General features: G+C 42.6%; 1 protein-coding gene across 5 annotated transcripts in view; it reads right to left on the bottom strand.

Annotated features, from left to right (window-relative positions):
- LOC127595418 (protein FAM184A-like) overlaps positions 1–11343 on the bottom strand; it is a 33088-nt gene extending 21745 nt beyond the window's left edge. For 2 of the 5 annotated variants that reach the window (XM_052056885.1, XM_052056886.1), the window contains exons 1-8: positions 10820–11343; positions 6778–6855; positions 6437–6571; positions 4692–4790; positions 3138–3344; positions 1522–1695; positions 1270–1431; positions 209–344 (exon numbers count right to left, since the gene is read on the bottom strand). In XM_052056885.1, the coding sequence (XP_051912845.1) occupies positions 209–344; positions 1270–1431; positions 1522–1695; positions 3138–3344; positions 4692–4790; positions 6437–6571; positions 6778–6855; positions 10820–11002 (1174 nt within the window). In that variant the 5' untranslated portion in view covers positions 11003–11343. The remainder of the gene's footprint in view (positions 1–208; positions 345–1269; positions 1432–1521; positions 1696–3137; positions 3345–4691; positions 4791–6436; positions 6572–6777; positions 6856–10819) is intronic. The other 3 variants (XM_052056890.1, XM_052056889.1, XM_052056888.1) reach the window with 2 other exon arrangements.
- Between the last annotated feature and the right edge of the window lie 1227 nt (positions 11344–12570).

The raw sequence follows: 12570 nt of genomic DNA, 5'->3' as shown, positions 1-12570 counted from the left end.
TCACTCTCTCACTCTCACTGCAGATTTAATTTCGATTAATATTTCCCACCTATTTGTAGACTGTATGTCAAAATGTGTAAAAAGCAAACACGACAAAGTGAGCTAGCCGAAAACATTTGCATCAACAACGGCATTTTATGTATACATAGCTCTTGTGTTGAAAAAAAATGCATTCAGTGAGTGTGTGTGTTTCGGGTAGGTGGCTCACTAGCTTTGTGGAGGATTTCCGTTGCTTGCTGCTGCACTCGTTCCCTGCAGCCCTCCAGTTCATACTCGGTGTCTTTCAGCTGCATCACCCAAATCTCACCATCCTGGATGGCTTCTTCCAGCTGCTTGTGCAGGTTCTGCAGCGCACAGTGGATGAAAAATTGAAGACTCGTCCCAGTTTCCTTGTATTCCTTTGCCTGGTTGCCTTCATTCTTTGTCAATTTATTGTCAGTTCTGTTGTTAGTCACGTCGATCGAGTCATTTACAGTTCCTTTGTTGAGTGCATTTCTTTCTACCTGCAGGTTTTGGACTCATTTTGAATGTTTTGATTCAAGTACAAAACTTGTTTGCCTTTTTCCCCCATTATTGAAAAGTAAACTCAAAATCCTCTTTTGAGACTTCTGTACTCCTCCTGCCTTGTTTCCTTGTTTCCCTGCATTTGCCAACAGCAACATCCCCAATTACCCAATCCTGACACTAGTTTCAAGCATTCCATAATCTCTTTTCTGTCGGTCCCATGATGCACCTCTTGTTGTAGCAGGCATTAAAATGAAAAAGTAACTCAGGAAAATAAGGGGGGGTACAATTTTTTTTTCCACTTGCTTGACTTGACTTTAATGCCTACAAATCAATGTGTTGCCAGTTACATGATGTGCTGACATTAAACAATTCCTTTAAATAAGGTCATGGATGGCGAATATTGCTCTCTGAATTTGTTGCTGTCATCGTTAATGCTCCCGTGCTCATGTTCCTCCATGTCATTGGAGTCCCAGGATTTTGTTCCCTTAAATCTGCCAATAACTCACTCACTCAGTCTGACTTTACCTCGCTCGACTTCCATCTTTTTTTTTTTACGTCATCTCGCCATCCGCCGAGGCCAAACAAAGAAACAAGTATATTTTGGCAAAATTAGGAGTAGAAAGTACAGATATCCTTTTTCAAAAGTAGGGGTTAAAATTCAAAAGGGATCAGAAAAATAGCCACTCAAGTGCAGATACCTCGAAAATCTTGTATTTGTGCTTTACTGCTTCCCACTACTGCAATTATGTATTCATTCTTCACCTTGATGGTTCCCTCAGCATTAACCAGTGATGTCTGCAGTCTGTTGGTCTTGTCCCGGTTCTCTCGCGCCTCCTCCTGGGCCCTCTGAAGCTCATTCCTCAGCTTTGAGAGTGAGCGCTGCAGTGCCGCCTCCTGCGCCTGGAACTCTTTTCGAAGTTCAACCTGAGAACACGCAGGTGATTACAGTCAGATTCTAACCTTCGGCACAAGGTGCTGCATGTGTGTTGTGGAAGGGGCCGCGTGTGGTTTTACCTCGGTCCTTTTCCAGGCGAGCAGGTTTTCGGTGGTGAGCTGGTGCGTCCTGGTCATGGCCTCCAGCTCCCGCTCGTAGTACTCCTGAGCCTTGGCCAGTTTGGCCTCGTACTCCTCAACCACCCGAACCTTGTCCTTGGTCAGCTCTTCCAACCTCTCCATTAAAGACTCCACCTGTGTGATAAAGAAAAAAAAACACAAAAAACTTTTGTTTTTTTAATCTCAAATTTAAATCTTCACGACTGCCAAAACACAAAGTTGAACAATGAAGGGCTATACGATTTTAAAAAAGGAGTGTGCTGTAATAGCGATTTTTTTCTCCCCACAATATTGCGATTGCTATATTAAATATGCAATTTTTTTTCCTAGGTGCTGTTCCTATGTACTTTATTAACAACCCAGAGCAATAAACTAATCTGCATTAGAACAAAAAACATATCAGATTTATTATGCATAAATGCTCTGGTTTTATATGTTAGGCTTAGGCTACAATACAGTGATCCCTCGCTATTTCACGGTTCGTTTATCGCGGCTTCGGTGCATAGCAGATTTTTTTCATTCATATTTTATTTATTTATTTATTTATTTATTTTAAGTCTTCAAAAATCAGTGCTAAGTGTTGTTTACTATGCGTGCTAGCGTGTGGCACTCTGCTCAAGCACAGAAGGTCCACGTGGGGCACGCATGGGCCACGCAGGTGAGTGTATGTGTGTTGCTGAGAGAAAAGAGAGAGGAGGCTTATAAGAACAAAAGCAGGTCTCTTTCATCCTTCATTGTCTTAATTGACTAATCATAAACACGTCTGATGCACAAGCCGGATCGCTGGCCTCTGTGTGTGTGTGTTTGGCAGGGGGGGGGGGCATGGAGGGAGAGAGAGAGAGACATAGGAACAAGAGCAGGAATCTCCATCCTCAATTGTCTGAACAACCTTAATTGACTAATCAAACATGTCTGCGGCACTCCGTGGGATCGCTGGTCTGTGTGTGTGTGTGTGTGTGTGTGTGTGTGTGTGTGTGTGTGTGTGTGTGTGTGTGCGCGCGTGCGCGCGTGTGTGTGTGCGCGCGCTCGCTCTGCTCAAGTGCAAAGGCCCACATGGGGCATTTCTTTAATATATTGTATAAGTTAAATGCTCGCTACTTCGCGGATTTTCATTTATCGCTGGTGGTTTTGGTCCCCATTAACTGTGATAAACGATGGATTACTGTAAAGACAAATGAACCATGAATTAATATGAAAGATGTTCTATTTAATCGACTTAAAGTTATTAAACACTTTGATTTGCAGTCTTTCAAGTGTTCGCTACGACAACTTCACAAAATTCTACCCGGCAAGTGTGGTGTAAATACTGTCTTAGTATGTCCTAAATCAGATTGTAAGAATAATGCAAACAAATATGTGGCTTTATCACTTGATAGGAAAGAAAAAAATGTGAGTCAAAGAGCGGGATGACATGCAACAATTCACATCTGCACAACAACAAAACCCCTACGCTTGTTGAAATAATAAATCAAGCCACCAAAACCGCAATTACCCTGTTAAGTAACTTGCTGCATAAACTGTCTCCAAAAGGCAAAGTTAGTGAGCATCAACTTCTTCTCTCTTCTTTTCTGTCCCACCTCTTGTCTATGGAGCTCAGCCAATTTCTCCTGGTCTTCGGTGGAAGTGGCGCTCTGGTTCTGCTGGTTGTTTAGGAGTTCCTCCACCTCATGGCGGTGGTTGGACCTCAGCTCCTCCAGCGCTCGCCGCTTATCCGCCTCAAACTGGGCCTGAGCCTGGCTGAATGCCCGCAGCTTCTCCTCAAAATCCCGACGCATCTCCTCCACCTAGTGAGATCACGGAAAATATTCTATTCTATTTGGGGGCGTGCGAGCTGTGCCGAGCCCAACTCCCGCAGTCGTTCACTCCAAATTTACAACATCTTTTACCGTTAATATCTCGACATAAGCCGACATGAACAAATCCTTGCAGCTTCTCTGCAGGCCCTGATACAAGAAACCTGACACATAGACGGACCATGCAACGTGAAGTGTCATGTTATGGATCCGAGTTCGATCCTAAATCCAAAGAGGGAAATGAGGGACTGACAGCTGCTTTTACATAATTCCACAAAAAGTGTGATATGGATGATGCGTGGTGTGATGTGGTATGGTATACGAAATTGTTTTTTTTTTTTTTTTTGCTGAGACGCTGTTTTGTTTTTTGGGTTTTTTTTGAGCAATGACTCTTCTCACAAGCAGCTGTCAACAACTGGATGTATCGCATAATGTAGGTCAAATAAAAATAAGGGACAAATAAAGGTTATCTTATCTTAAAAGACCAGTTCCGGTACACTGTACGACATTGTAATGTGCCAAGTGCATCAATGGGTGCACTTTTAGCCGTAGCAATTTTTGCACAAAAGTGCAATCCATATAACAAACTATTTAGGGCCACTGTTGTCAATTTTACAAGATTCTTTTTTGAGGGGTGGGGGCAGGGGGGATTGTTGCTATAAGGGTCAGAAGAGTCATTGAATACAGCAAAAACATCCATGATCCAATCCACTTATCCTCACCAGGACTGTCGTTGGGCAGTAGGGACACCCTGAATTGGCCAATTGCAGGGCACACATTGACGAACAAACCATCGGCGCTCACACTCACACTTGGGGACAATTTAGAGTGCTCCATTAACCTGCCATGCGTTTTTGGAGTATGTGGGAGGAATCCGGCGTACCCGGAGAAAATCCACGCAGGCACGGGGAGATCATGCAAACTCCACACAGGAAGGCCGGAGCTAGAATCGAACCCGGTACCTCTGCACTGTGAAGGGTGCAGGGCCTTTGCACTGTGAGGCGGGCATGCTAACCCATCGCCCATCATGCCATGCAACTTTCAAAATAAAAGCACCAAATAAGTTACACTTTACTTGAACTTAATGGTCACTGTGAGGGTCAGTCAGAAACTGTGGGCAGGCCCGATGCGGCCCCCCGGCTATACTTTGTCAGCTTTACAGGGTCTTGTGGACATATAACGTAAGCAATTAAAATAGGCATTGCTATCAGGAAGAAATTTCCAAATACTGTCAAATGGAGTGTTTTTAAAAAGCCTATGTGTCCTTTTCAGCGGAAACTTTTTGCCGTTTGATTTATTTCTTTCACCCAACGTGCGTGCCTGCGTGCGTGCGTATACCTCTCTGCTCATGGAAACCACTCGCTGTGTGTGTTGGGCTTCAATGCAGAGCTGTGAATCCTCCATTCTTTGTCTGTACATCTCAAACTCTGCAAGAGCCTGCAAGAGCACAACCATCACGGACTGTTAATATTCTGTCACCCACCTTTGGCACAACACCCGAGTTAATGGCACGGCACATAAATACAATTATTCACACCCACGTTCACAACGACGGGTGGTTGAGAGCAATTCCTGTCCCGGGGATCCTTGATTTTATGGGACCCGTTTAAGCAAATAAAGCGAGTCTACTTTATGGTTCTTGCTTAATGTGTGTGTGTGTGTGTGTGTGTGTGTGTGTGTGTGTGTGTGTGTGTGTGTGTGTGGAAGCGCGGGGGGGTGAGGGGGTTGTTTGTTTTGTTTTTTAGGGCAGTGGATCAGGATCAAATATTTTCTTCACTTCACAATTGCATGATAAAATATTTGCTTGCCACTATACTTTGAAACATTGGCATTTCAAATTTGATTTGTGGTTAAAATTGAAATAATCAAGTGCAGGGGCAAGATGTGTAGATGTTAATATTAGGATGAGGTGATTATACATAAGTGCTGCCCGACTACATCACCAGGCAGCATTTAAGTCAACTAGAAGAACCATACGCACACACACACACCAAAAAAAAAATGGTGTGCTGAATTTACCAAACATGATTTTGTCAAGTGGCTGCGTGAAATGAAGTCATCTGGATCCAGATTTTTTTTTTTTAAGTAGACTATTTTAAAAAAGTATCTGGATCCAGATTATTTTATTGTGTGCAAACACTTGCCAAAATAAAACTGAGTACCGGTATATCTAACACACCCATTTCTTTTTTCAGTGTACCAAAGGTTTGCACTAAGAGCAAGACGAAGAAGCAGAGAAGGTCAAGATCACGGATGTCAAGCTAATATTTTGTCACATTGTAGCTCCCGTTTCCCTTGGGGGGCCGTTCTGACTGTGAAACCATAGAAAGAATTCAAAAATAGTGGTCGATTCAATTATTTTTTAAATTATTGTAATGAAGGGTTTGGTAACAAGAGAATACTGACAATATCTCTCTTATTTATTAGATATGAAAATTTGATATTTTAGTATAGATTTTATCAAGCATCATTTAATTTGACATGTTTTATTTGCTTACGCGCATCGCATAAAATGATGTGGCGGGGCAGATCTGCCCCCCGTGCCTCGAGTTTGACACGTGGTCGAAATAATCTCCAGTGATTATTGTTCCAACAGACAAAAGAGAACTGATACTGTGAGCATTGTCGTATACTCTGGTTGTATGTGTTGCTGCTCCATGTGTTAAAGTAGAATTTTGGAAGCATGGGGCACTTATAATTACTGTAACATTGATTCTAATTTCCGTTAGCCCATCTATGGCCTTTATCAGGGTCAGTTTTTTTTTAATAAACTTGAAATGTGGATGTATAAGCTTGTCAGAATTGTGAAGGTGAGAGTGGGAAATGGCACGAAAGAATCATTTTTAAAGTGTTTGAATCATTTCATATGTTTGAATGTGTGTAAACTGTGCGGGAGAGGTTTAAGACAATTATTTGTCTCGGTTGATCGTAGATTTTCATCTATTACTCATGGGTTAGCATATAAATTGGACAGCCCTGATGGGAAGTGATGTGTTCAGTACCATCACCATGCTGCCAAAATTAAGTCAAGACAACTAAATCTAAAGTATCTCTCTTACGATGACTAAATGAAGTCTAGTGACCTGTCTTTTCATGTGTTCATGTAATTCGACAGATTCCTCCAGACTGGCCAGCCGCCGGCGCAGATCGGCCTCATCCACCATCTTGCTCTTGTACTGCATAATCTTGTCTCGGGTTTCTGTCACGATATGCTGCACCTGAGCAGAGAACAATAAAAAAACAATAAATCCCCAAGGGTTGAAGCATTGGATATTATTTATAGTTTCAGTCACCAATAGCTTTATTGTCTAAATGAGATTTTATCACAGCAATAATTTCAACATCCTGCAGCTGGCAATATTCAACGTCGTTGGGGATTTCTTTGTGGGAACAAAAAAAAAAAGTAGCCCAAACCAGTCAGCACCTCATCCTCGTGGGCTTCCTTCAATGAATCAATCTCTTCTTCGTGCTCGTCGTTCTTGGTGTTGAGAGCATAGATAACCTGGAAAACAATGACAGAATGAGGATTGGTTGTGCGGCTTTCATGCGGACTCAATGTGAGATCAATAGTTGTATGAGGACGAGCGAGATTGCACTTTGAACGATGAACAGCAGAGAACGCAAACAGACTGAAGGCATTCTCCTCCTGTTTTTCTGCCTGTCTCTTCATCTGTCTGGGAAGCTTATTTATCCAATGTCTCGTCCATCGAAGCCAAGGGAAAAACTGCACACATTTACTAAGTGAACATGAGTTAGAATGAGTACAATAACACCTCCTCAGTCATGCTCGCTCACTCCCACTAGCGTAAGCTGCATTTATAAGCGCTGCAGGTGATGGATACGCTCCTGCAAACAAAGGCGCTTGAAATAATGCTGTAAATTTCCCCATTGTGGGACGAATAAAGGATAAAGGATATCTTAAAGCTTCAGCCAATTGAGGCCCCCACCACTCCTCCAAAAGCAAAAGTTTCACCAGTCAGCTGAATCCTAAACCCGCTGCGGCTGGCTCATCCACATTTTGTGAAGAGGAGTTAGAAAATGCTAAGTCTGCGCCAGCCACTTCATTCACCTCGACCCTCCAGCCTACTTCATGGGATGTTCGAGACCACTTTGTCTCCAAACCGATACTAGTAAGAGTATTACAGCACTTGAGTACTCATCGATACTGATACCAAGTAACCAATACCACTGGTGCTTTTGATGCATACAATTTCAGGTCAACCAATAACGGTAACCTTTCGTTTATGTCGGTCAAAAGGAAAAACAGTCACTCGGCAATACAGAATTTCAGTTCAAAATTAAACACACACAACTCATTCTGATTTAACAAAAGTGCAAAATAAAACTGACAAGTCCCTGAGTTTTAGTCTTTGTTCATAGATGAACTGAAGTGCAAAACGATGCAGGTTCGATTGTTAACTATTAAGCATGACACCATGACGTTGGAAAATAGGGCTGGGCGATACAGCTGAAATATTTTGCACAAACCCAGTATTACCTATCATCCGACATTGATGAATATTGTTTGTGTTTTTTACCCACCAATATTCAAAAAATAATAAATAATGATTTCAAAGTGAAAATATCATAAAATACAACCATCCAGAGGAAAAATACTCTCCATATTAAAAAAATATAGGTACCGGTACATGTACAGAATGTAACAATCGAGTGGGTGCGTGTGTGATCCCTCGCTATTTCGCGGTTTGTTTATCGTGGCTTCAGCGCATCACATATTCATTAGGATTTTTTTTCATATACTTGGAGTACAGTAGCGTATATGTTCCTCTCCGTGACTCGCTGTTGTTTTGCAGCTTCTTGCGGACCGTAAAAAAACAAATATATATAAATATATGTTTATGGGTCGCGGATTTTCATTTATCGCGGGTGGTTTTGGTCCCCATTAACCGTGATAAACGAGGGATTACTCTGTATATATAGCTGTCGGGATGTTGTTTTGTCTCAGCTTCCCGGTTAGAGTATGCACCCAGAGGGAAAAGGTCCATTTTAGCCCTGCGTTCTGTACAAGGCTTTGATGGAAGCCGCTTTTAATCATACATGATTATCATAATGATGCATGCTGCTTTCATCTCTTCTCTTTTTCTTGCTTTCCTCATCTCTCAGAAGCGAGAAACATCGAACATTTGTATGCACAAAAAAAAACCATGATGCTGCTTTTTATCAGTGTGCTTCTTGTCACATCTTCTCATGATGACAAAGGCATGTTAATGCTGCAACACTTCTCTGTTGTATCAGCTCAACCAGATTCCAAGCATTTGTTATGTACTGATGTATTTTGGGGGGGTTTTTTTGGTCACAATTGTGATTTTGTTACCTCTGGAAAAGACAATCTCAGATTAAGACTGAGAAAGTACTCTACGGACAATAAGTGGGCATCTGATGTCAGTTCAACATCAATATGACGTCAAAATCCAATCTTTAACACCCAATTGATCTCACGTGCCCACTATAGTATTGGGGATATCATCTTCATTCAATCACCGAAAGACGCAGTGAGGTCTCATGATCTTTAGGTTTCAATCTTAATAATGAAACATTTTTGACAATCCTGCACAAATGTCCATAAAGAAACACGTGGACTTTGTTGCGGCAGAACACTGATCTTATCCCCACCGAACACCTGTGGAATGAGCAAGAGATAGGAAGCCACAATCACTGACCTCTGACATCACAAAAGTTCCTTTCACAACCAATGATAAGAATTCCCACTTAGTGACATACCTTTTGGAGAAAGTCTTACTACAAGAATGTACGTAAGTATTTGTGGCTGCAAGAGAGGGACCGACTCCTTATTTACCATGATTCATTCATTTTCAGAACCGCTTTATCCTCACCAGGGTTGCGGCAGGTGCTGGATCCTATCCCAGCTGTCTTCGGGCAGTAGGCGGGGGACACCCTGAACCACTTGCCAGCCAATCACAGGGCACACAGAAACGAAAATCCATTTGCACTCACACGCACATCTAGGGACAATTTGGAGTGTTCAATCAGCCTGCCATGCATGTTTTTGGAATGTGGGAGGAAACCGGAGTCCCCGGAGAAAACCCACACCGGCGAGGTGTGGAAGGACCTACTCCTTTTACCATGATGTCCAATAAAAATGACATCATGCTTAGCCAAGTGATGTAAGAGATTATTAAGTGAGCTGTAGAAAACGATCTAATGTCAATTTTTCCATTTCATTCTGATGAACGTCAGTATTTACTGAGGTCTACAAAAGAAAAATTAGTTTTATTCACATGGCTATGCAAGCAATGTCATCATAAACAGAACAATTACATGCTCTTCCACTACATGGCTGAAGGTACAATTAACCTACTGGACCTATTGCTGTTCAGAAAGATACTAATAGCTTTGTGGTCAATTTAACAGTTCCACATTTCACACTGAGTGCATCTGTGAGTAAAGTGAGAGATTAATGGAGCGGTGTTCCTTCAAAATTTTCCAACCTCAAATTTGCCCTTTGGTGCAATAAATGTAGGAAAACACTCGCTTTGGGAAGCGAAATGGACTCCTGCCTATTTGTGACAGTGTATAACAAGATCAAGGAAAAGCCCTGCCTGGCTAATCTCTACACAATGACTCCATAGCGAGGAAAAAAACAACAACTCCCATTTGGGGTCCAGTAGGGATGCAAAAACTGGTGTGGTTTTGCCACACATTAATAATCCTAGTTATTGTCTTTGTTTCTTGCTGGGTGAAAGTCATCTTATTTGTTGTCAATAAAGCACGAAGGGATTTCGGTCTGAATACAACCAAAACAAACTCGGAATAAATGGATTTGGCTCAGCGATGCACTTGAGCAAGGCTGTCACATCCACCCCATTCACAACTGACCTGAATTTCTTTGGACCGTGGAGCAGGTGATTTGGCTTCACGGTGTGCAATAGCACAAAGCCCCCCCCCCCCCCACGCCCCTTTGTCTGCATGTTACGTAAAAATGCATCCTCTGGTGTGTGCTTGCTTGCACTGCAGACTTTTGACTCGCCTAAAACCAACTCACAGCTGCCACCTCAAATTTCCCACTACTTCAGTGGCTTTGCATTCAGGTACAAAGACTGACAAAACCCTGCAACCCCAAGATTACGTAAAACACTCCAGCCCTCCCCCCCACAGCCGTTTTCTAGTGGCAAAGGCTGCGTTGTGATAACGTGTGAAGGGTTAGACAGTGGATTTGGCCATACAGGAGTTTGCATAGACCCATCGCTTGCAGGAGGAATTTCAATAACACACGCAAATCCAACCATCTTTATAGCCTGCATTTTCTTTTTAAAGAGTGATAGCTGCATCTTACTGATCTAACTTGAGCATGTCAGCTGCCACACTGCGCCACAGACACCCAGTGAGATGCCATCACTTGTTTACAAGCAAGGTCCCACGCCAAAAAAGAGCCGCCCTCCACTCCACTACTCCACGCAAACCCGCGCCGAACGCACATCGCTCACCTTGGTCAACTGCGCAATCTTTTTACTCATCTTCAAATGGAGGTCTTGCGTGTATTCCAGCGTCAAACTCGCGTCGTAAAACATGCTCGATGTGGACGATGGGACGTATTTGGCTCCGCCGCCGCTGCTAGAACCGCTCGTCGAGGTTCCGTAAGCGGGCTGCCAGCCTGCTCCAGTCGCCATTTTTCACCACGACTCAAATACAAGACGTTCGATCCAAAAGGGGATGGGGGGGGGGGGTTACGCGTGCAATCCTGACATCGCAAACGGGGATACACCGAGCTGGGGGCGTCCCATCTTACTTCGCGCCAGCTGCTGGAGACGGGAAGAGACGGAGTTGCACGCCAGATGCTGTTCATCTGACGGTGCGCATGCACGCTTCTTTTTATCCCCCCACCCACGTTTTTTATGCGACTCTCGGGGCCAACTGTTCATTTAAGGCAGACGACGGCCGACAGTTGACGCAGCACAGCCCGTTCGCCGGCGTCCTGCATCCAGCCCCGAGACTCAGGTCCATCTCTCGTGATGTCTTCAGTGGCTGTAGGAAAGTTTGAATTCGATAAGAAAATTACGTCAACTTTTACAATCTACCCCACATAAAATAATACAATACTGGGTACCCGTCATACGTTGAATAATTATAAAACCAAAATGCTTTCTACTTTAAATATGGTCAATGTTTCGGTTGTTCGCTGACGTCATACACTGGATGGTGTTCGAGCCGTTTTTGACAATTGTACTACAGTGACATCTCGCGGTTAAATCTTTAAAATGCAACAAGCATTTTAAAGTACCTGTACTGTACAGTACTGTACTTTAAAACAACGGTCGCCCGCCACAGCGAGCAAAGAGGTCCAAACAGTGTCGCAAGCAGTACCATTGTTTTGTCCTTGATAATCTTTATGATGAATGTACTTTCCAATTCTACTTGTAATATTTCTTCCATTAAATTGGATCATTTAAATCGCAAAAGTGTATTATCTTCATTTTGTTTCTCAAGTTTCTCTTGGCTGTCCTGTTCCAAGTTTGTGACTATGGATGCTAGATGGGTTTTTTTTGTGCAGTCAGATTGTAGCCGTGATGTGCTTCAGAATCAGAAGTTACTGTCAATCTATTAGGAACATTTCTTACAACCTGCCATGATTTCATGACAACCATCAGATTTCAAATGATTTTCATACAATACATGCCGATTTATATAGCGCTTTCACAACAGCGGCTATATTTTTCAATTATGTTAAAATGTTCCCATATACTGACTGGTTAGTCAGAGCAAAACTGCTTTCTGCCATGTTTTATCTAGTATTGATGTTTCTCTACTTGCAAACGGGTAAATCCCGTTACGGTAGTTAAAAAAAAGTAAAACCACAATCTAGAAAAAAAAAGTACTTAATACTTGAAAAAAAGTTTCTATTTTGGAGGATGTGTTAGGGTGACAAGCAGACTAGGAGAAGGGCTTTCCCCTTCTCCCACTCCCAACGATAACAAAGGCTACAACTCGAGTCCATATGTGACGGGGGTCACAACTATGATTGTCTCGAGCTCCACGTCGCTGCCGCTTCAAGAATACCAGACACTAAGATGTGGCTTTTCCCTTTTTTTATTGTCTGCAACACAGTATGGCAAGATAGGTGAAGTCACGGGGCTTTTCAGTCTAGAAAATAACTGTGCAACAAAAAAAAAACACTTGTTAACTCAATGGATAAAAACTTTCATTCGACAAAACTTAAATGAAATGACGACACAAAAAG

This window comes from Hippocampus zosterae, chromosome 2 (assembly GCF_025434085.1).
Source record: "Hippocampus zosterae strain Florida chromosome 2, ASM2543408v3, whole genome shotgun sequence".
Taxonomy (NCBI): Eukaryota; Metazoa; Chordata; class Actinopteri; order Syngnathiformes; family Syngnathidae; genus Hippocampus; species Hippocampus zosterae.
Note: the sequence above shows the minus strand (reverse complement) of the source record. Positions and strands in the feature narration are given on the sequence as shown.